Source organism: Camarhynchus parvulus, chromosome 1, assembly GCF_901933205.1.
Source record: "Camarhynchus parvulus chromosome 1, STF_HiC, whole genome shotgun sequence".
NCBI classification, from domain to species: Eukaryota; Metazoa; Chordata; class Aves; order Passeriformes; family Thraupidae; genus Camarhynchus; species Camarhynchus parvulus.
In genome coordinates, this window is record NC_044571.1 from 35,707,886 (window position 1) to 35,732,620 (window position 24,735).

A 24,735-nucleotide genomic window follows, 5' to 3' on the forward strand; every position below is an offset into this window, starting at 1 on the left:
CTCATTATGCAAGTGTATGTCCTGATTTCTAGCTGCAATTTTATTTATGCTTGAATCGATTAAGAAGTTCCAGAAGTTAGGAGTTGACTGTCCTGAATAGTTTTGGGGAAAAAATTGTAATTTCTCACTTCAGTTTATAGAGATTATAATTGATGTATTTATGTGTTTAGATTTATTTTCATATTCTTAATTTTATTTGGAAACTAAGATCCAAAAATAAGTAACTTACATGGCTCTGCATAAGCTGAACTGCTGCATGTTCATTGCGGCATTTAATAAAATTTCAGAGTATCAATGCTTTTGATGTCACTTTTTAATTTATTTTTCCCCCTTGACCCAGTCTGCTTAAATAATAATTAATTCCTGCAGAGAGATTCTTCTACAATTTGGTGTTCAATGTCAGCCACAGTGACTGTAACAAGTAAGGAAATATTATATAATTTAATGAGACTTATTGTGCTCTACTCTACAGAAAAAACTGAATCAGCAAATACTCTGAGAACACAAAACAGGCAGTTTCACTTTGGAAAAACAGACAAGGAGATGAGTGGGAATGAGGTGGGCAAATCTAGTTTGCTTCTAAATAGTGTTACTATTCTTGTGTTAGTGTAGAATTACCTTAGAAAAATAGATAGTTACCAGCAGGATTGACTGAAGGTGACTTTCAGAGCCAAATGTCATTTGTTGACTGAGCAATCTGAAATATTGCAGACTAGTAATTTATTCAAATTGGCTGAATTTATATCAGTTCAGTACATTTACTTAAAAAAAACCAGGCTAGGATCATAAATGTGCTGATCCTGTAAACATTATGGTAGGTAGAGAAGGGTCTGTGCTAAAGAATATTTTGCTACCTTTGTAAAATTTCATCCAGGTTTGACCAAATGGCAAAAATTCTAGTTTGCATATGCTCAGTGGCAGTTTTTGGACTCATACTAGCTGATATCTCCCAGAAGACTGGCCTAATAATCTAAAATACATGTGCATAATCTGGCCTGTGATTTCAGTAATACTTTGTTCAGAAGCATTGAACACGTCTCTAAAGGCTAAAGTATTTTGAAAAATTAGGTGTTAGGTGCCTTGAGTTTGTTACTTAGTGTTGAAAGAAGTCTTTTACTTCAATATGTTTCTTTTGTCAAGATAGATCTTCACTGAAATCTAACCTCATTGAGTAGATGCAAAGGAAAAGGAGGCAGTCTTTTCAAACACTGTGTTGTACAGATAATCCCTCTAAAATCCTGCTAGGAAAGACTAATTGTGCCTTCAAATTAGGTATGAAAATATGCAATAAATATAAGTCCCTATATTAAGCAACTTACAAAAAAGAAAGTACTGGATACTCATTTAATGAGCATTGCACATAGCAGAGTCTGTATTGGAGAAAAAATTATACACAACCATAATATACATGTATAAGAGATCATTTTTCATGTTGCTCTTTCCTGGCTCTATGGGGCACGACTTTTAACTAGAATAAAACTTAATGTGTTTTTCAGATCAGAAATATATTGTCAAGCATAGCCTTTAAGATCATATTGTGTCTCTTCAAATTTAATAAAATGCATTATATTGCCTTGAAAATAGATTGCAAATTGTATAGACAAAAGTAAGTGAACATGTACAACAAGAGTTTTTAAATAGATTTGGACAAGCTTACATATTATAATTTATTTTGTCATGTATTTTAAAAACATTGCTGTATTTCTGCCTCAATTCTCCTTTGCTTAGTTGTCCAAGAGAATGTAATGTAGATTAATTATTAATTATATAGTATTCCTCTACATTAATGACAGACTATTCCATACTTAAGATATAGTTTCAAAATGTATCTGAACAACTCATACTTGATCTTAGTCAAGACTGGAAGATGGGATCAAAGATTCATTATGGTAATTTCTGGGTTACAACGAAATGTATGTCGAGGACAGATGAAAATCACCTTTCTTGAAAAATGATCTGTTTGTGTATTATTTTCCCTCAGACTTAATTAAAAAAGTCTCATGAAAAGTGCAGCTTTTTCCAAGCACCAAAATTTCTCAAGGACTTCCATAGTTTTTCTTTAAGTGTTTTGTTCAGGTACCTCTGTAAAAGAACAAATATCATTACAAAGTGTAAAAATGCACCTAGGAGCATCAGTCCTGTTTTTGCTAATATTTCATCATCTGAAATGCCGTATATCCTGTCTCTTTAATGCTTGCTTTCTAATCCACTTATAGGTATTTTATGCAGGAAATGAAATACTGGAACACTAAGAAATGAGGAAAACACATGATACCAGGGGAGCTTGGAAAAGCAGTAAAAATGAATTCTGGCAAAAAATTAATAATCATATTGTTAGAATAGGTCATTTCATTTCATCTGTCATTACTCTGAGAAAGAGATAAATGTACTGTTGAGAATATCAGTCAAAGTGTTCACATCCACAGAGGACATGAAAGGAAAATGAATTTATAATCACCTGTATAGTATGTAGGAGCATTATGAATAATGAGTCATACAAAATGCGTATGGACTAGGAATGTGCATATACATCCAGATAAATTTCAACTCATAATCTTAGTACCTGTCTGTCTGGATTACTATAGTTGAAAGATGATATAAAACATTCTTTCTGACAAATTAGTATCGTAAGTAATTGAACTTCAATGTTACCTTCTAGAAACAAAATTATGCCTGAATTTGACAAAGCCCTGTAACAACTGCTTCAACGGCCTGAAGATAGGGCAAATGGCTTCACTCCACTAGGCATAAATTTTAAACTATTATGCATTTTGCATGCTCTGTGATTTGGAGTTAATAAATTCTGACTGTTTTCAAATTTCCTGAAATAAAATCTCTGATTTGTTTATTTGTTTTGGTCTTTGTTTCTTGTCAAACTCTTAGAACAAGATGAACCATCCAATCTCAAGGAGTTACTTGTGAGAAGTTAATGCCATCTTCTTTGGGCAGAGCAGGTGCCCTGAATTTCTAGGTGCAGTTTCTGAAGAGAGGTGACTTTCATTGGAGTTAGGGTTCACAACATCACACGTGTGCTTCAATTACATTGCCTGCTTTGAAGGCATCTAAAACCATTGGTTGTCTGTAAGGAGAGCTTGCTACTTTAACAAGGTTCCTTAACTATGTTCTTATATGTAGGTGGGGTGGGATGGATCTAAGTTTGCCCCTTATAAAACCCTTCCTCTTTTCTACACATTTCGAGTTCCTTTTGTCCTTCAGGGCTTTTGGTTTTGGTTTTGGTTTTGGTTTTTTTGTTATGTTGTCATTTTGGTCTCTCCCTGCCCTCCTAACACACAGCATTTCCTTCCCTACAGTTTGGAGGTAAGGTTACAAGACAGACTAAGTAATCAAGCTGATTCTGTAACCAGGTTTTTAAATAGTAATAGCTGGCTGTACTAGGATCTTATTCTCTTAAGTTTATTTTCCCACCGTTCATGTGTAGATGCTCTCGCTTCCTACGCAGTAGTATCAGTCTTCTGAGTATTCCCATGATTTTAAACTAAAAAGACATGAAAATAAAAATAAAGGGGGTTTTGAATTTCTCCTGCCTGTCAGAATTTGTCCCAATTTTAATCTTAGAATATGGCAAGAGTCTGTAGTGAAAAAGTTATTGTTTACTTTGTCTTTACTAATAATCAAAACAAAGCTGCCTTCATTGTAGGTTCTTAGAATATACCAGACAAGCATAAATGTGATTTTTCAGTTGGAAAGTTTTAGGGTGTGCTTTTAGAGAAGACCTGGTCTTTGAATTTCATAGATGCAATTACTCAGTGTGGCTTTTTGGTTGGTGCTGCTTGTGTTTCCCTGCATTCTGTGGGGGATCTTTCCTACTTCCAATGTATTGGCACTTGTACACCCATTAATTTCTTCTGCACAAATCGCTGGCAGTCAGGAAAAATTCATTCAGACCAAATGAGGTCTTATTCTCTGAATTTATAGTGCATACTTCAAATGAGAAGATCAACATTCATATAACTAATGCCCCCTGCCCCACTCCCAAGTCATACCACTTCAGTGTATTTTAGTCCTATCAAATGATGTTTCATGAATTGGTAGGTAAGAGAATGCATATTAAATTGAGCAAGACTGAATGGATTTAGGGTTGAGGGTGGAAAGGCTGATGGATTTGGCAAGGAATTTACTTAGGTAAAGTCAGGTGGGTTGGCAGTAAGCAGAAACATATTTTATTTTTTGGCAGTAAAGCTGTTATGCTCAGGGAATATCATATGTCTTGTTGACTGAGGTGGAAAATTTTGGAGAGATCCTCTTGTAAAACTTCTGGAATTATATCACAGCCTTTGTCAAGATGTAAATAATTCAGTATTGCAAAGTCATCTGGAGAACAGTCAGGAAAAGAAAACAGGGATTTTTTGACATCGATGCTTCTCTTGTATTCAGGAAAAACTAGTTCCTTGATCCCTTTTATATAAGCACTGGGACTGTGCCAACCAATGGGATGCTGGTTTTAATCTATAAAACAAAATGTTATGCAAGTTAGAAAGAAGTCTGAGTCATTAATCCCTATAAAACAAAACAAACAAAAAAAAATCAAACCAAAACAACCCCGACCCCCCCAAAAAAAAAAAAAAAAAAAAAAAAAAGAGAGAGGAAAAGAAAAAGAAAAAGGGAAATGAAAAGAGAGAAGGAAAGAGAAAGAAGAAAGATAGAAGAGAAAGAGAAAGAGAAACATTTGACTTACTGAAATGGCCTCACATTGCCTTCACCTTTCATTGAGCTCTTTAATATGAACAGTATCATTAAATCATACCTCTTCAGTCTGTTCTTGCCTCACTTACTTTTGTTTGGAAACAATGTTTCAAGGAATTTTTGAAAGTTTAATTATTAAAGTAGAAACAGTTTAATCACTCTTTCATCACAACTAATATGATTCAAATTTAACACTATGTTATGTGTGGGCGCAATTAGGCATCAAGACTAACTTTTGTGAATGAATTATTGCACAATAAAGGCATGTTTAAAATAGATTTGATTTGGGGTTTCATTTGATAACTCTAATAGAGATACATAAAATATTTCTATCTTTAATTATTTTAACTTCTTTTTCTTTTTGTAATTGTGGAGAGATTAGTGATTTTGATTGTGATTTTTCTGGAATGCTTAACATTTATTTGGCATTTGATTAACCTGTGGTTAAGACACTTGTTGTTCAACACAATTGTATTTAATGTCAACATGCAATTTGTATAGATATGGGTGATGTAACATGTATCTTTGAGATGCACGCTTTCTACTCTGAGCAAGAATTTAATGTCCTGTATGCCCAAAACCAGCTGAGATCCTCTGATAAGAATAGTCTAAACACCCTCTCTGGGAGTATGCAATTATATATATGTACATACATCTTTATTTATAAATAGTTGTCGTACCCTTTTCACTACTGGCCTGTGTGTATCTTTCCATCTGCGTGTTTGTGGGTAAGTGTGTGAACAGTGGTACATTTTTATGAGTATTAATTATTTCTCTGAAAAAGCACACATAGCAACATATAGGTATACCCACATGCACTACATACACAGGAAATGTAATGTCCCCATTTTTAAATAAAAATTCGTATTATTTAATTCTCAAAATTATTATTTTATCTGGAAATTAAGTTTCAGAACAGAATAAGGAACGCAGTTGGCATTAAATGAGATTTTTTTTTATTTGTACATGCAAAGAAATCTCTCTAGTTAATCATAACAATTATTTTTAAGCTTATTGTACAGATGCGTCAAAATATTTAGGGTATGTACTGCATCAACTTTGAGAATCATTCTATTTTTCTATTTTTAAAATAATTTTTCATGTATATTTGGTCTAGGTTTGGTACATGGTCTTTCAGAGCTTGTTTTCCCCAGGCTGCAGTTAATGAGACAACATAAATAGCATCTTGATGTAAGCCTTAAAAATGTTGGTTTATACTAACAAGCCTGGTCAGAAATGCTCAGTTAGACTATTTTTCCTATGACAAAAAGTGTTTTATATGCAAACCTGAAACATTTAGAATCTTTCATATTATCATGTCTTCCTTTATTTTTAAGTTTTTCTCTTTTTTTTTAATAATAGTGAATTTTCATTTTGTAGTCATAACTGACACAGTAAATGAAATGAAATATAATTTGTCTGTGCCTGCTGTGTCGCAGTCATATTTCTTCCTGATTGCAATGATTTCAGTCTTGTGATGCACCAAAATGCTGTCTAGTCAACTTTATTTTCTTCAAAGAGACTACAGTGTTGTGAAACCATTAGACACATAAACTTCAGACAATTAATTGGGAATTCAGCTTCGCTCAGAGTCTGCCAAGCAGAGAAAAGATTGTGCATGGTGAAATTGTTCAAACTCTTCTATGGAGAAAAAAGTGTACAGGTTTCCTAAAGAGGTCAAATTTAAATTGTAAGCAAGCAAGCAATTTGTTATGATGTAAAATGCATAAGCATAGTCTTGTAAATGATAAATGCTGAACTATATTTTCTTCTTAATAGGCTAGCCTCAGTAGGTTGGTTTAAAAAAATTGGTTCTGTTGTAAAAACCAAATATATTTATTTTAGTACAAACTAAATAGCTTTTAAGAACATCTTCTGTCTTTCTTAATTGCCATGGAAGTTCAGTGAAGCATTCTTGCAAAGAAAAAAAGGAGTAACTGAATGAAATGGTCTGAAACTCAAAATGAAAACCCATGATTTTCAGATTTCTTTTGTTTATTTTTTTTCCATCTTTTTCCGTCCCTGGTCAGGGAACTAGAATTTCTATGGATTTCTAGGATTGCAGACTCTCAAATCTATAATTTAAATATAGGGTTTAAATTTAGGGTTATGTTTTCTTTCCCTTGAAAGGAAAAGCCGCAAAGCTATAAACATGCTGTTAGCTCTATCTCTCACAATGAAAGCTTCACCTGAAAATACCTCTATCTTTTCTATGATTCAGTAAAATAATTAAATATCAATATTTATAGATTGCTACAATGTTTATACAATTTTGCTAAATGAAAACTGACATATGTAGCAGTAGCTTTTCAAAATAAAATATTTGAAAACTATGACTGCACGTCTTATGGTTTACTGCTATTCTTTATAAGAATTACAGTAACACATGGCTCACCAGGGAGATGCTGAACTGGACTGACAGCTCCTATCCAACACACATTTACATCCATCTGTTTTCAGATAAATTCTTATTTTTGTGTTTGATGTTTAGGAAGTGAATAAAAATGAGGCTGGAAAAACAAAAAAAATAGTTTATTCTTTTTTGAACAGCTACTACAAGAAATGTCATAATACAGTCTTAGAGCTGCATTTTTTCTGTATTCAAGTGTTGAGTGGAAAGCTCGGGAAAACACATAAGGTGCAGTGAAGAGAGAGATAAATATTGTTTTAACTCATATACTGAAGAAACTGAAAATACGACTGAAGTCAAGATTGGTCCTGCTAGGATATGGTTACTTCATGACACATTTCTTCTACATCACCTTTCTGTGCTCGGCTCTGTTTCCGCAAGACCTTGCACACATGAGTGGTCTTGCTAAACATGACAGGATGGCTGGAAGAACTTGGCAGACCTGGAGCCAGTGCATGCCACAAATCCCCAGCACTGCAGGGAAACCTGCTGGGTGTCAGGGGACATCCGTGGTTCAGACCTTAAAGCCTCCTTCCATCTTGCTTTCACACTGGTTTATGTGTTTTAAATTACATTCTGTCACTCTCAAAATCCATGAATATTGCTTTCCTCTATACCCACTTCTGCTTTCTTGATCTGTCTCCTTTCTTTCTTTGGGGGAATAAAAAAAAAAAAAAATTACCATGATTACAGTATCTGATAATCTGATACTACCTATATAGCAAATTAGGCAGCAAAGGAAACCGTAATTTCTGTGTATTAATGGGAATTAATTGTGCTGAGAAATCTGAAGGGCTCAATCTCAAACCATTGCCAGCATGGCTATAATATAATTGTTTAGCAGTGAGCATGCTCAGTGAGCATGGTCACTGTAATACACACTGTCAGGACTTGTTTGGGTGTTGGTAGTAAAGATTAAAGAAAATAGCACAGTGTACTTGTCACAAAACTTAAAATATATTATAAATAGAAGTCAATATTGATATCATTTCAACCATTATTGATGTGGATGGGAATAACCCCTACACAGAAATTGGATGTGTGAGATCAGGTCTTTCCAGGTTCTCAGCAAGAGGTCCCAAGGAATCTAATAGTAAACAAATGGAAAGAAAAAAGTCCCAAAAACCATGAAGAAAGCAAGTGATTTTTTTGGGAATAGGATGAATTCAGAATACTTAAGTTGCGCTTGATATAAAATCTTGAATTGTTCTCTGATTTTGCTATCAGATTAGTATTTGATTAATCTCATGCTCAATGACATCTCACATTATAATGTCAAAGGGAGAAAGCAATTATGTGTAATAATACAAGACAATGTCTGGGGGCAAGCAATACTTAATTTTCCAAATTGTCCAGTGCAATGAATTGACAAAAAAAGCATTTCTAGTAAGTGTTTCTTTCATTTAATCTTTTCCATATTTTAAATACTTTAGAAGAGATAAAGTGTGATGTTTGTTTCTTTCTTCTATGTCAATCAGAACATCTGTTTAAAATCTTTCTGTACTCTGTAGGTGATAGTGATTCTTCAGTACCAACAATGCAGAAGGAAATGAACTTGCCCTTCATATTGCCAGACTACAATTTTCTTTTATTCTTTCCTTTTTCATGTGTCATGCTGCTGCAACATTAGTAATTTTACAGCAATTTGCTGAGAATGTGTCTAACATCTCATTTGTCTAGTTATGAACCTTGCCTTGTTGTGCTGGGGTCAAGCTTTTAGCTAACAAAACATTTAAGAACTAGGAAAAACAAGTAGCATCACAATGAGTTTTTGTATAAACAGTTCTGTATTTTGAAAACACCCTCTTGCTGTATGAAAAATCTTTCTTTGCCAACTTTCAGAGCCATTTCACATTTTCTGTCCCCTGTATGAGGAGTGGACTTTGTGGGTCATATTTTCCTCCATGAGATGTTCTACAAATATTTTCAGAATGAGTTTCTTAATGCAGTTGCTTTGGGGGATATTGGCAGAAAAACATAGTTACAAATATAAAACTATTAGAGACAGAGAGTGAAATAAATTCAAACTCTTTTTTAGAGACAATTAATTATTCAATTCTTACATTACACAGAACTTACTTCTACCATGCTTGCTGAGAAGCATTTTATATTTTGGTTTTATATGGTTATGCATAAACAACCCTAGCATTTGCACACCCTTTGGAAAAAATATGGACTGACTTTTTGGAGTCAAAACATCTCCTGGTTTTGGGTGATAGCCATGGCTGCATAAGTTGTAGAAGTTTTTGATGCATCTTCTTTTATTCCAAAAAAATGCTGACATTAATTTCATGAATGTCTTTGCATTATTCCACAAGCACTTTTCCTTCCTGTACATGGTCAGTAACCCAAAAGACACATCTTTTGCAGGAAAAATAGTAATGGTCTTATCTTACATAAACTATTGCAAAAGTGAGGTCTCAATCACATTCAGAAATTTATTGTTTTCATATTTGTTCAACAGTAAAAATGAATAGCTATGGAAAGGTTAAAATTACTTTTATGTTTTTACCTCAATTCCACTCCTAAGACAAGGCCATAGATCATGCTGTTTTTCTTAGAGCTGCTCCTTTAGTCTAATCTGAACAAATTGTGAATCTAGGGCAACAGCAGCAGCAGCCCAGGGGAAAAAAATGAAAATTTGTAAAAAAACCCTAAACAACTCCAAAACACAATAAAAACCCCCAAAACCAAAAGACAACTGTATTAATAATTCATGTGTTCACTGTTCATTGTATGAAGAATCTGAATTTTAATAATGATGGAATAGTATAGTAGTGGACTTGGTTGAGTCAGTTTAAGGTAGGAGAATTGCAACACTTTTTCTGACTTCACTGACTCCCATCCATAATGTGATCATAAACTCACTACCATTATTGTAGACTGTCAATCTTTATGGAGGACAGAGGAAGTATTTTGTATAAAATCAGTGGCTGAAGTTCTTGTAAGGCTTAACCTTTGTTCTCAAAAGGTTGAAACACCTGTCTTCCAACGCCACTTTTTTTTTTTTTTTTTTGTAGAAATCCCTTTCTGAACATTTTTCTTTCCTGATTGCTGCCATCATTTCAGTCATTTATTTCCATTCTTTTTCTCTTGCATCTCTTTCCTTGAACAAAAAATTAAGCTTTTCAAAATTTCTTGTGACAAGATAGGATCCTTCAGTATATTTTATTTCCCTTTCCATTCCCTTCTCTAGAAAATTATTCTCTGTGCACCTTAATCTTTACATCTGTTATGTTGACAAAAAGAGTTAGTAACTTACAAGGCAATGGGAAAAATAAAATCTAAGTATATTGGCAAAGCATAAATGTTATCCTTTACTTCCTATGTCACCATTCATGAGATTGTAGGATAATTTAAGGCATCACATCAGTGGCAATTTTATAGATTGTGTAATATTTTGCTCAGTCCATAGTGAATTTTGATGTTACTGAAACCTTTTGCTATTCAACTCTGCATGCATTCAGGAAGTGCAGAAATCAAGAATTGTGTTTTCTTGCTACTTCACAAAGTCCTTCTGTATTAATTTGGCCTTTTGCATGAACAATTCTGCAGCATGCAGAATTGCTTTCATTTTCTTTACACATTGGCCATACAGTTTAAAACAGTGTATATATATAAATGGGGCAAAAATAACACTTTGGTATGAGCATGGGAATCTTTGCTCCATTTATATATGCACTGCATAAACAGCTTTTAAATATGCTATTATAATATGGAAGAGTCTATTTCTGTCTGTGATATTCCTGTGAGAATATCACAGATATTCCTGTGAGAGGGAAAGACGATCGTCTGCAAGGTGCAGTTGAGTGGGAGAAACAAGTCTTGCAAATTACTGTGGGTAATGGGGAGGTGAGAACCATGTTCTTGTTGGTTAAGAATAACCTCCAAAAAGCGCTGTTCAGTGTTTTGGCAGCAGTTGAAGCAATTGTCTCAACTTTCCAGGGGTCTGGCAAGGCCAGCCGTAGAATTATGGATGTCTATGACTATAGTCGGCTCCTCTCAGTCTGTTGCCCATGTTGTAATGTATAGGCCAAACCTGAGTAAGCATTCCTTAGCACATTGTATGAAATTACAGTGTTGGTATCCAAGCTGGGCTGGTCTTTTGCACTGTGAAACTACTTTTCTGACTCACAACTTTTGCTGAAACTTAACTTGAATTCCAGTTGAAATTGTCTTTCAATGTTTGGACGTCTTGTTGAACAACTGCACTCCTAGCAAGGTGAGTCCACAACTGTACATTACACAGCCTTTTTTACACAGTGTTAATGTGAAAGGCTGGTTCTCCAAGCTTAGCTGCTATGACCACAACTCAAAAGGAATATCAGGGGTTTCTCCAAACTCTCACCTTGGGCCACAATATTTTTATGAAGGACCACTTGGTCCAGATTTGTTCACGATATTCCAGGGCAAGGAGGCCATCTAGTATGGAGTCCATGTAATTATTACATTATTTCAACAGTTTGAGGGGTAAATAAATAAATAAAGAATCAATCAGTTGTTCCTTGCAGCTAGTGTCTGTATACAGGCTGTATATATCTTGTATGCAATAGAGTATATTACTAAAGAATGTTCTGTTTGGGAAGGCACTGTGTCAGAATTTAGTCAATATATGCAGGGAGCAGATTTAAGTTTTGATAATGTCAATGCAAGCCAGCAATAAACTTGTGTTGGAGCTGGTACTGGCCTTAACCCTAAAAACCTGCTGATTACACACCACAGTTTGAGATGATTGTAAGAATGGCATTTACAATATACAATGTAAGAACCATAGCCATACTGCAATATTGCTCAATCTGTGCTGTTTTTACGTCAGTTCTGACTCATGAACACATTCCAATACTGCAGTCTTGCCATATTGCATCTTATTATACCAAGTGCCAAGAGCAATAACATAAAACCTTTGTTTTTCCTACATGCTTCATTTAATCTCTAAAAGCAGGACTCAGCTCAGTGGAGTGTGTACATACACCAGCATTACACCAGTCCCATTCTGGAGCCACAGCAGCCTTTGCTCATAAATTTCTAGACCACAGCAATGCACAAGTGAAGCATATAGGTGAAAACTATGAGAAGTTTAGTATCTAGTAAATCTAAGAGTCACTTCCTGTAGCATTTGCAGTAAACCTCTTCTAGATGGTTGTATTTTAAAGCTACATGCTCTAAAAAGATTTAGCCCTGTCTTGGCACTAGCTGAAAGAATGGGATATAATGTGTGCAGAACTTTATATTGCATTACAGTAAGCTGATTCATTTCTTATTAGTTCTGGGTGAATGTATGTGGGGGAAGAAGTAAAAGGGAGGGTGAACTTAGTTCTAAGAAAGAATATAAATTTTAAAAAAGTCAAACTGTAAACATGGTATTTGAGTATAAATATAGACTGTCATATTTTCAATGACACTCTTAACAGTAATTAGCACTTTTTGAAAGTGTATTATTTGCCTCCAGAAGGAGAAAATATGTCTTTGCTGGAGCTGCATGTAAACAGCTTCAAGTGCAAGTTGACATGATTTTTCCAAATAAAAAATCTAGAATAGATTGAGACCCAACAGTGCTTGACATAGAAAAGATACTGTTGATGCATACATAATACATTTCTAGAAAGCTAAGGAAACCAGTGAAAAGCAATCTAAGGCAGGACTATGGACTGCCTAACTTTAGAAAATTACAGTGCATTGGGCTAGACTCTCTTGAAAATGATTTCAGAGGAGCAGACACTTACAAGGAGTAACAGATCACTTCCCAACGTACAAGACTACTTTGGAGGTAACTGAAGTAAATTGTACATCATTCCAAATGACCATCATATCTATTTTCCACCCATTGCTAACATCTTCTGGTAAACCAACTATATTTTTTTTTGTTATAGAAGCTCACCTTTTCAACACTTTGTATACCAAACTTATAAAACAAATCTCTTTCAAAGACCTTTCTTCCCATGTCCCAAATTTGCATTACCAGTGGAAGTTTATAATAATGATCTTGCGTTAGCAGGAAGGAGCTTGCAAAATGGGATACAGGAAAACTGTCACTCACAATTGAGTAGAATTAAAGGCAATAGTCATGTTTCATGGTACCTGTGGCTGGACTAACATATGGCTGTCAGGAAGAGGAACCTAATGTATTTGTTAAATTATTTATTTTTAAACTTAGCTGTGTGTCCCATCTGTAGTTTTTAATTATTGTACTTGTTTTTTTGCTTTTACTTTTACAATGGTAAGCACTAGTTGCCATGGTATATAATATAAGATTCTGAGTGGTTTCCATTCGTGGTCTTCAAAGCAGTAGTTCGTCTTCAGTGGGTATTCGCATATTGTTCAGGTTTCTTCTGAGTGAGTTCAATAAGTCATCTTTCCCCTTTTTTTGACAAAGGAAATCCATTTTTAGTCTTGGCATCTCCAGTTTTACCCATTGTTGGTTGATATTTTAGTCATGAGGAAGGCTGGAAGAAATGGAAACTGTAAAAATATCAGAGTAATAAGAAAAAGCTCCATTTTTTTCAAACATCATCAAGTCTGAGATAAAAATTAAAACCAGGCACAGTGTAACTGTTGCCCATCACTTATGTTTTTCAGCCTTATAGAGACATTTTTTAGTTTCCCATTTGCATATGCTCACTGTAATTCAAGCATTATTCAACATTTACGTCTAGTAATAAAATGTGATCCTAGCAACCTCATAAAGAAAAACTCCATGACCTTTCCTAAATCCTGGGTTAAAAGTCAGCATTTCTTTCGTTCATCAGAATGTTGTAAAGGAGAGTAGCTGTATGACTTGCCTCTCTAGAAAAAAAACCAAAAACACACAAAAAAAACCCAAACCAAAACCCCTGGAGATTTGTATAAGTTTGCCTCCTAAGATAAATTTCCAGGGTGGGTTTTCTGTGAATCCATTAGCTGCCTTGTAGCTTTACAAGTTAAAAAATGAGTTGACACTGATGAAGATCTTCTAAAGAATAAAGCAATTGAGGTTTAAAAGCAAAAAATAGATTTGGTTTTGTGATGGGTGACAACTGAGCACTAAAATGATACAAGAAACAAAGATGAGGGAGAAATTTACTCAATAATTCTGTTGAAAGTGTATGGGAAAGTGATAAAATTTCCTTAAAGGAAAAAAAATATTATTTCCTCCCAGAAAGTAGGCAGTGTGGGAAGCCTGTTTCTCTCAAAAACCTTTCACTTATGTTTTTTTAAGTTATGAAACTTTTTCACTTGAGGACTGCATACTCCTCTTTATCATTGTTACTCAAATGGCAGGGGAGTATATTTTTTTATTTACTCAATATTAAAAAAGTTATAAATGTAAAAATGTGGAGATGGCCAAAGAGAATAAAATTCTAGATTGTCATTCAGTAAAAAAAAAGGCAAGTTTACAGTAACTTCAGTATTTTATATATTGCACGCTGTGCATCTGGTTACATATATTTTTAAATCTATAACAAATGTAAAACACCCTGGCTATCCAAGCTCAACAATTCATTGAATTGATTGATGTTGACCACAAGGATAAAATATTCAGTGTTTATTGTCAAACCAGAAACTGTGGTGTGAGAAAGATAGCAGGGGAGTTACAGAAAAGAAGTTGAAAAGACAGCAAAACCAGAAATCTGTTAAAAATAGTTGAGACGAAGTGTCTCTGTTCTTGAAGATGATGTACTGTACTTTCTGTTATACAATACAAAGGAAAGTGATTATAGCAAATTGGCTGTAAAAACACAGACCAGTAACATTTTGTTCTTGTTTTCTTGTGGGATAAAATGTATTGTGGGCTCTGGGGACTTGAAAGGAAGTACATTGCGGGAGGTCTGCAGGAAGATGTGGTTGAGAGATGAATTTCCAAGTTGCTAAAGAAAGTATAAAATGAGCAAACCTAAAAATAGAAATGTGGAGAAATGAGGAAGATGCACAACGGGAGAACCAAAGACGATGCATAACCAGTTAAGCTTTTTCAGAATGAAAGAACAAGAAGCAGTGTCAGATTGGTATGATTATTCAAATACACGTCTTTCCTTACATTTTTATTCTTCTCATTACTAAATGTGTTCCTTCTTCTCTTTTTGTAGAAATTTTTAGGAATAAAATGTATGTTTCATTTTTAGGGTCTCTATGTCTGGCAACGCACAAAAAACATGAAATGTCAATAGATTCCTTTGTTATACTGAAGTGGCTGAAAGAAATAAATTTTGAAAGTAACTGAAGAGATAGAAAATTAGTTGTCATTCCCCCTTTAAATGATGGGGAATAATATGAAATGGACATTGGCTTACATTTTAGGGCAGAGAGCAACCTTACTTAAAAATTATGTTAGCATTTTAGAGAATAATTTTGCTGCTAAAGCTACCAAGTTCACAACACCTCTTAGAACAGAGTCTCCTAAAATCCTGGCCTATCTGCATAAAGATACATGAGATCAAGTCCTTCAGAATCTGTTAAAAAAAAAAAAAAAAAAAAATATTGACAACATTAATCAAACTTTTTATTGTCTTTTGACTTAAAGCCTTTGGTTTTGCAGAAAAGGACACAGGGGTCCTGTGAGATATCAAGTTGTTCATGTGCCAGTGAAACATCCTTGCTGCCAAGAAGGCTAATGGTGTCTGAGGCTTCTTTACACAAAGTATTGCCAGCAAGTCAAGGGAGGTGATATTTCCCCTCTGGTCAGCCATGGTGAGGTCACACCTGCAGTGTTGTGTCCAGTTCTGGGTGCACAGTGCATGTGACAGACATAAAGGAGAGAACCCAGCAAAGACTCACTGAGGTGACTGAGGTCTGGAGCATCTCTCCAATGGAAAAAGGCTGAGAGAGCTGGTAGTGTTCAGTCTGGGAAGAGAAAGCTCAGGAGGATGTTATTAATGTATATAAATACTTGAAAGGAGGGTGCAAAGAGGACAGACCCAGGCTCTTTCAGTGGTACCCAGTGTCAGGACCAGAGCCAGTGGCACAAACTGTGGCACAGGAAGTTCCTTCTGAACATCAGAAAACATTTTTTCACTGTAGGTGTGACTGGGCACTGGCACAGATAGCCCAGAAACGTTGTGGAATCTCTACCCTTGGAGATATTCAAAGGCCATCTGAACATGAGTCTGGGCAGCTCACTCTGGGTGGCTAGGCTGGAGTGGGAGGGTTGGACCACATAACCTCCAGAGCTCCCTTTCAATCTCAACAATTTTGCAATTCTGTGATTCTTCAGTTAGTTGATAAGATAAAGGTTGTTCTTAATGTTTTGATTTAACTGCAAGTATCTTTCCAAGGTGCTTGTTAAAATAACTTTTTTTTTTCTCATTCTATTCAAAGAATTTCTTTCTTCTTTCTTTGAGTCTCAGAATAATACCTTCTTCCTTTTAATTGTCACAACTCCATTTGTATGTTCGCTGGTACTCCGTATTGTATGGGCAGGTTTACAACAAACTGCTACATTTACAAATTCAAAATCAATTTCTAAATTAAAAAAAAACTGCAATAACAACACACCAAAACTTCTTGAATTATAAATACACAAAATGTTTCATATCCACCAATATGTTTCAAATCAATAATTTGTAGCTCAAATCAAGTTTATGCCCTGTAGCACAATTAATCAATGATAAGTTGGCTTCTTTTTTTTCATAACAGAAAAATGAATACAGTAAAATACTGCAAAAATTCAAAGCTACTGATGCACATGTATATTAAATATACACGACTGAAATACTATGCATGTTGTGCCAAAGTTGCAAGAACATTTTTTTTCCAATTAATTTTCTTGCCAGTTCTTCTGAAATATAGAATATACATTTTTATCTGCAGAAAAATTCAGGCTAAAGCCCATGTTTCTCTTTCTTGAAAAGGTAAAAGTTTTCTTTTCTAACTACAGAATTAAGTTTCAAATTCTAATTAAAAACTCAAAACATATAGCTAAGGCTCTATTCAATTTGAGCCAACAAAAAGAAATGGAAGTAAAATTATTGCAATATATAAGCAGCAGAAAGATATATATATATAGTATGAATACCTTTTTCAGATGTGTCTATTTTAAAAGGAAATTTAACCAATAAGGGCATAGTGTTTTTGTCTTAATAACTGCAAGTTATTTAACAATAGCTGCAAGTTATTTATCAGCAATATAATTACTTTGTTACATAAAAATAGATAATAAAAAATCATCTCAAGGTTGATGAAATTACATTTATCATAATGAAATCACATTATTTATATAAATTTATTTTTCAAATATACAATGTTCTTTTCCTTTTGAAATGCAATCTGCTGTCAACCTTCTACAGTAAATATCTGCAGTTTCTTTTGGCTGGCTAGTATAAAAAAGAATCATTAATATAAATTTAAAGGGTTGATATTTTAATAAATTATATATAATTAGGAAGAAATATTCATATTCCTGTTTTTTCAAGTTTGTGGATCTGTAAGGATTTTCACATCTTTCCTTCATTGTTTGTGCTTAATTTGGCCATTAAAAACCTCCAAACAACCCAGACAATTATTTAATGGTTTTTTGGTAACATTAGACACATGTAATGGAGGTCTATCAGCATTGAAGAGAGACAAGGAAGACTTTGAGGTGGTCAAACAATCCGATTTTATTGTGGGATACAAATGCTTGTATACTATTTTAGGGAGACTGGGAATGTTTTGCTACAATGATCAGGTTAAAGATCACATAAACAAACTTATAAATTTTAAACATCTCTTGCTTGCAGAAGTCTGATGTAATTTTCTTTCTCTGGTAAACCTGTCTGATTGAACCTTCTTGCAATCTTGATTTAATCCTCAAAGTTCTGTTTGCTCTTGCCAAGGCATTTTGTTTATCAAATCTCTTATGCTAATAAGACAAATAATAAACAAATAGAACGAGCTTACCTCATATAACCATACGAATGCTGGAGTCCTCTAGCTTCACTGGCCGGTCAAAACAGGGCACTTCCAGACACTGCGCTGCCTCCTTGTGTTTTTTCTCCATCTGAGTCTTGGAAAGATTAAAATTTCACAATGTCTGTTCCAGCTGTACAGTACTGTACTAGTGAAAATGTTCTTCCAAAAGTGTGATTTGACTATTGTGACTATTTCTAACACTTCTAGCTCTCTTTTATGTCTCTGCTGCTCAAGTAGGCAGGTGTGACTGTCTCCTGAACTCTTTGTCAGAATAAACGAGCTCTCAATTTCTCCTCTTAGGTCTTCTTACTATCTTTTGAACCCTTCCCTGAGCTCAGACCTTTGGACAGCCTTTTTGAGTTTTGCTGGCCCAGAACTCAACATAGTATTAATGTATTGCTCAGCTAAGTTGCAATCTTGACTTTTAACACTTAGGCTAACTTGAAGGAGAAAATTTTATTTAGAGGCATGTCATGCAATTTTAACAAAATGTGTAAGAGATTTCAAAGTCTGAGGTGAAATGAACATTTTCCAATTGCTTTGTACAGTAGTATTTAAAAGAAGCCAGATACTTTTTCATGTGAGTGATTCAGGTAGACAAATTCAAAACTTATGGGGCCTGTGATGTGCTGTCCCTAAGTACTATAAGTGACCCAATTTGAAAGAGCGTTTTCATACATATTTTAGCTAAAGTACCTCTGAAGTTTGATACAGGCTAATTAAACATTGCATGTCAGAATCTTAAAAGAAAAGTGTTATTATTAGCCTTTTCAGAATTATTTCAAAGTATATTTCATCTTAACCACCTATGTTTATAGTCTAGGTAAACATTAGCTTTCTTTTCATCCTTATTTTTAGCTAGTGGATTGCTTGTGTGACCGTGAGAGTGAATGCTTGCTTTGATTTCTCATGAGGCTGATTTATGCCATGTTACTAGAATTCATTGCTTAAAGTTCACCCATAGACTGCTGAGATAATGTGGTTTTATTGTAAATGTATGCCATATAAATTATATTAAAAAGCAAGATGGAGGGAAAAAGAGACCAGAACACACACTTGTGATTTTTTTTCAAGATCCATGCATGAAATCCCTGCTACTCTATGAATATTCTTACTTCAACATATTTCTACTGAGTTGAAAGCAGGAATCCAATGAATGCTAAAGAGGTTGAAGAAGTTGTGTTTTTACTGAACTTAACCAGTTAATTCAGAACACGACACAGTGGTGTAAGGACTTTGCATAGAGAACAGGTTCACATTCCTACGTGCTTCAGCTGCATTTTAGTGATGCAAATGATACCATGTACTGTTGATTGGGTTCTATATTTGATATCATGCCCACTTTAATTCACGTTACCAAACCAGAATGTATGTGCTGAGTCTTAAGCAGTGAGTCATTGCTGCCTTGAACTTAGCTGCCTTGTAAGTCCTGAGATTGCCTCAAAGGCTACAGTAGGTAGTCTAAATTGGGTCACACACAACTCTCTCTCGATTTGAAGTACTTGGGTAGGGGTCTTCAGTGATAGTAAGTTTGATTGGCATCAATAACTTGACTAGTGCAAAAGGACTTGGGGAATATCTTATTATGTTTAGGAAACTTTGATATCTAAGGAAATGTTGAGGGGAACTTGTAATAGATTGTTTTATCAAAACAAGGAGTACATAATTTTGCCCCAAGAAGACTTGAGGGCCATTTGAACAAGAAAATAATTGTTATATCTTAAAAATTGAGCCTAGGCAGGCCTAGGGCAAAAGAAGAGAAAAAATTATATTTTCAGGAAAATTCATCCAGCAGTATGATTTCACTGTTGGTACTAGTTGTATCACCTCTTTTTAATGGGTGATGTTACTTTGCTATCTCAAAGATACGTCTGGAGAGATATTCAGTTCTTAGGCCAAAACCTCTCATTCACTTACCTTACAAGACACAGAGGGAGAGTGAAACACTAAATTTTATGCAAGAAATCATCAAGAAGAAATAATTTCTGTGACCATCTGCAATATGCATTATGAACGGTAAATATGAATAAAATATATAAATTCAGAATATATGATGAGAGTCTATCTCAAGTGGTAGGCTGTAAATAAATCATTTTGGGTTTTATTTCTTCTGGAAGAATATGGTAAGAAGACTTGTTGTCATTTCACCCCAGACAGCAGCCAAGCCCCATGGAGCTGCTCCCTTACTCCTCCATCAGCAGGATCAGGGAGAGAATTGTAAGAGTAAACGCTAGAAAACTCATGGGTTGAGATAAAAACTGTTTAATGGGGAAAGTAAAAGCCATTTACACAAATAAAGCAAAACAAGGATCTAACTCACTGCTTCCCAAGGGCAGGCAGGTGCTCAGCCATCTCCAGGAAAGCCAGGACCCCATCACGTGCAACAGTGATTTCGGAAAAGAAACTACATCATTCCAAGCATTCTCCCCTTCCTCTTTTTCCCCCCACACTTTATATACCGAGCATGATGTCATTAGGTCTGGAATATCCCTTTGGTCAGTTGGGGTCACCTGTCCCAGCTGTGTCTCCTCCCAGCCTCTCAGGTACCCAAACTTCTTCACTGACATGGCAGTGCAAAAAGCAGAAAAGGCCTTGGCTCTGTGTAAATCCTGCTCAGAAATAAAAATATCTCTCTGTTCAGCACAAAACCAAACCAAAGTCCTGTATTAGCTGCTGTGAAGAAAATTAACTCTACCCCAGATGAAACCAGCACTAGCCTTTACTCCAAATCCCTTGTGCTGCTTTAAGGTTCTTTAAGGGGTCGTTATTAGTCATCAGCTTCATCTTAAATCCATTTTCAGCATCTACCTTGGAGATGCTCTTTGCCTTTCTGTGTTCTCTGAAGTAGCCAGGCAGAGCGCACGATCCTGGTCCTTACTGGTGAAGACTTCTCCTGGCTTCAGAAGTAAGTTCTGTCTGTATACAACAAGCAGCATCTTTTACATAAATTTGTAAATATTAAATAGAAAAAAGATTAAAAAGTCAACAAATGGCATTTTATTGTCTAAAAAATTTGTTATTTGTTTTAATTTACAGGACTCTTCATGTGCTGATTCTGTATCTGCCAACAAACATTCTCCTGTAAGCCACAGTCGCGTGCTGTCACTAGAGTCGCTGGACATAAGGCTGCTTGTGCAGTTCGAAAGAAAAAACATGAGGCAACAACAGTTCTTTGTAGAGCTCAGTAAAACAGAGAAAACCTTGAAGCAGAAACTTCTGTTTCTCAAATTATTTCCCTTCATCAGCATCCACCCACTTTATCTCAAGCAGAGGTGTGTGTTTCTTCCAATTTTCTGAGACAAGCAGGTATTATACGTAGATGCTTAGAGGATGTACGCAAAGGAGAATATGCTCTGCCTGCCATAATGGACTTGAACTGATGAGAAAAGAACATCAAATTTCAACTTGCAGAGAAGAAGAAAAGCCAGTTCCAAACCCTGGAGCAATTATGTGACTTTCTTCCAATTTATTCTCACATCTTATCAAAATTTATCTCTGCAAGGAATCACTGAAAGAATATCTGTGAGAATGAAGCTTTCAGAGGAATATCTCAGGTCAGTGAAGAAACAGTCAAACACAATGAATTATCATTCAACTTAATATCATGTTTTTACCTATGAATTTTGGGGGTGAGGGATTTTAGTTTGTTTGGAAATAATTGAAAACAAAATCTTTTTTTTTATTAGACCATCTTGCATATTTCAAAGGGAATCATATTTTTTGGCCAATCTTAGGAGGATTGCTTCAAGTATGTCTTATAGTTGACTCCTTTAAAAAAAAAAGGAAATAGTGTGGAACTCATGATCATGATTCTGTAATTTTGAACATTATATTCTGATACTCCTTTTGTAATGTTATTTCAAAAAAAGCATAATAAAAGTTTTCTTTTAATTATGACTTCTATGAGTTGATGTTTTTCTATTAGGCCCAACATAAATAGAAAAAACACCATCTCCCTTTCTTTCAGTAACTCAAATTTTCTCTTAGCTGCTCTTTTCTCATGTTCCTCATTCGACCTCTCCTAAGATATCCCAACAGCAAAATATCTGCATTTAAAGCACAATTAATATCAAATAGCAGATAAAAATTAGCAATCACAGGCTAAACCCAAATGAATCTATTGGGAGGACATATGTATCATAGCGGTAATTATTTGTATAAGAAATAAATATGTGTTTATATATATGTGCAGAAAGAGAGAGAAATTTTTCATGTTGATCTGTTGGAAGGAGGAGGTAGTAAAGAAGGAAGATTCAGAAGAATCTCTCAGTGTCATAGGTAAACCATTATGTTCAAACCTATTTTGCTGTCCTCATGTAAATGTCATGTAAAGCATCAGTGGTGAGAAAAACTGCTTACAGTATACTAGTATCCATAAAATTCAAGATGCTTAATTGAATGTTGTCCCTAAAATAATTGCTGTAAACGTCTGCTTTTTTACAAAGCCCCTTTGTTATGTCATCTTTGGCTGAAATTTGTGAAAGTTAAAAGTCAATAGGGTACTGGTTTATTCTGAGGGAATATAAATCCAGGAAAATATTGTCTTTGCAAACAAACCATTATGATACAAATAAAACTAATTTTAAAAAAAGCAAGACATGCAAAACCTTATGTTTATTAATTTATTTGGGAAATAGAAAACACTTCATGCTGAAAGCTCAGGATAAAAACCAAACTAATCTTTTAGATGTAAAAATGCTAGGAGAATATTTAAAGTGCTTACATATGGTGAATTTCTTTTTAATGGAGCTACTTTAGAGATGAGTTGTAACTTGCTTAGAGTCTCACAATTATTGCTGCAGGGAAGACTGAAAATGTACTCCAAAATTCATGAATCGATAAAGGAATTCCCACCCTGTCAAGTTGCAGCTCTGCAAGGAGGCAGAGCATCACTTTTGTGCTGCTGAGGCTCAAAGCATGAAGAACCCAGTGGTGTAAAACAGTAGATTGTTTTTCTGCAGATAAGAAATGCAAAAAGTCAATAGACAGGATAGCATAGCATGTCACACTGCTACTGTGGAAGAAATAAAGCAGAGATGAAAAAAGAGGGGGAGTGTGTAACAAAACAACCAGAGCAGAAATATAAGTTTTGAGACTTAGTGAACAACTAATCAATAAAAACAGACGGACTCAGATTTGTCAGAAACATGAAATGTCAGTGAAGTTTAGTGTTGGTGCTCTTTCACATCTATTGTTGAACCATATATTTTATCTGTATTTACTGAATCAATGTTTAGAATTAAATAAAAACCACTAAGCCTTTGGACTTAACTTGTGGTTGATTCACAGCTAAAAGTTTGGGTGACATTTTTAACCTAGTTGTTCTTTTTCTGTCCCTTCCATGTGTAGGGCCTGATTGCAATCTAGAAAGGCTAGAAATTTTGATGTGAATTAACTTTAAAGGAGAATAAGCCTGCTAGTGTCCTAGAAAAATGTGATCACATTTCTTTTTGTGGGTCTTGTCTGCCCAGCTTAAAGCCAGCACTTCCTTTGCTTCAGCTGTGTGGTCTAGTAAACACTGTTTATTCTTCATGATTTATTTGGGAATTACAGCTGACTGAGTGTGCACTCAAGAGAGAGAGAGAGAGAGAGAGAGAGAGAGAGAGAGAGAGAGAGAGAGAGCCTTCACAATAGAGAGAGAGCCTTTATTCATTCAGAATAAAACTTTGCTTCATGTTTTATTTGTCATCCTTAACTGATTACTGCATTATTTAGTGGAATGAAAGCACTGACACAATGTACATGTAAAGTGATCTTATTTCCTCAGTTTTGAGGAAAAGGTTGGAGGGTTTTGGGTTTTTTTTTGGTTTTCAGGTTTTGTACTTTTTTGGGGGGACTTGGGGTTTGGTTTTGTTTGTTTGTTTGTTTGTTTAGTGGCAGAAATATTAATCTTAGCTGCAAGTTTAAATTAAGTGTACCTTGACTTGTATAAGGCAATTGATATGGTCCAGCACAACATCCTTGTCACTGAACTGGGGAGATATTGATGAATGGGCTGTTTGAGGGTAAGGTATTGTCTGGATGGCTGCATCCAACAAGTTGCCAATGTCTCAGTGTCCACATGGAGACCAGTAACAAGTAGTGTCCTGTAAAGGTCCATGTTGGGACCAGAACTGTCCGCTATCTTTATTAATGACACAGATTGGGGCATTGAGTGCATCCCCAGCACTTTCTGTGTTTGTGGGTAATTCTAAGCTGAGTGGTTCAGTTGACACACTGACAAGAAGGGAAAGGGATTCATCCAGGGGAGCCCTGGACATTGACAGGGTTGAGGCATGGGCCCCTGAGAAGCTCATGCAGTTCAAGAAGACCAAGCACAAGGTCTTGCACCTGAGTTGGGGTAATTGGTACTGGTAATCCCCAGTACCAATAGAGACTGCATGAATAAATTGATTGAGGGCAGCCCTGCAGAGAGGACTTGATGCAAGGCAAGTATGAGTTGGCAATGTGCACTTGCAGCTCAGAAAGTCCCTTGTATCCTGGGCTACATCAAAAGAGGTGTGGCCAGCAGGTCAAGGGAGGGGATTCTGCCCCTCTCTCAGTTGTGAGACCCCATCTGGAGTACTGCATCCCGCACGCATTTGAAATCAGAGGATCAACAGAAAAGCTGGGAGCTGGTGCTGCAGATCCGTTTTATGTATTCCATGGGAAGGGGAAAAAAAGTTCCAAAATTTTACACAGTGGAATCCACAGTGGTGTGATGGAAAGATAGAGTTCCTCAGCCTGTTCCAAAGTAGCAGATCAGTTCAATAAACCTT

General features: G+C 35.3%; 1 protein-coding gene across 2 annotated transcripts in view; it reads left to right on the forward strand.

Annotated features, from left to right (window-relative positions):
• FAM155A (family with sequence similarity 155 member A) overlaps positions 1 to 24,735 on the forward strand; it is a 433,764-nt gene that overhangs the window by 142,241 nt on the left and 266,788 nt on the right. Inside the window, exon 2 of one of the 2 annotated variants that reach the window (XM_030959559.1) lies at positions 21,014 to 23,461. The exons of the other annotated variant lie outside the window; for it this stretch is intronic. Coding sequence (XP_030815419.1) covers positions 21,014 to 21,274 — 261 coding nt within the window. The 3' untranslated portion in view covers positions 21,275 to 23,461. Of the gene's footprint in view, positions 1 to 21,013; positions 23,462 to 24,735 lie in introns of those variants that run through there. 2 annotated transcript variants of the gene reach the window in all.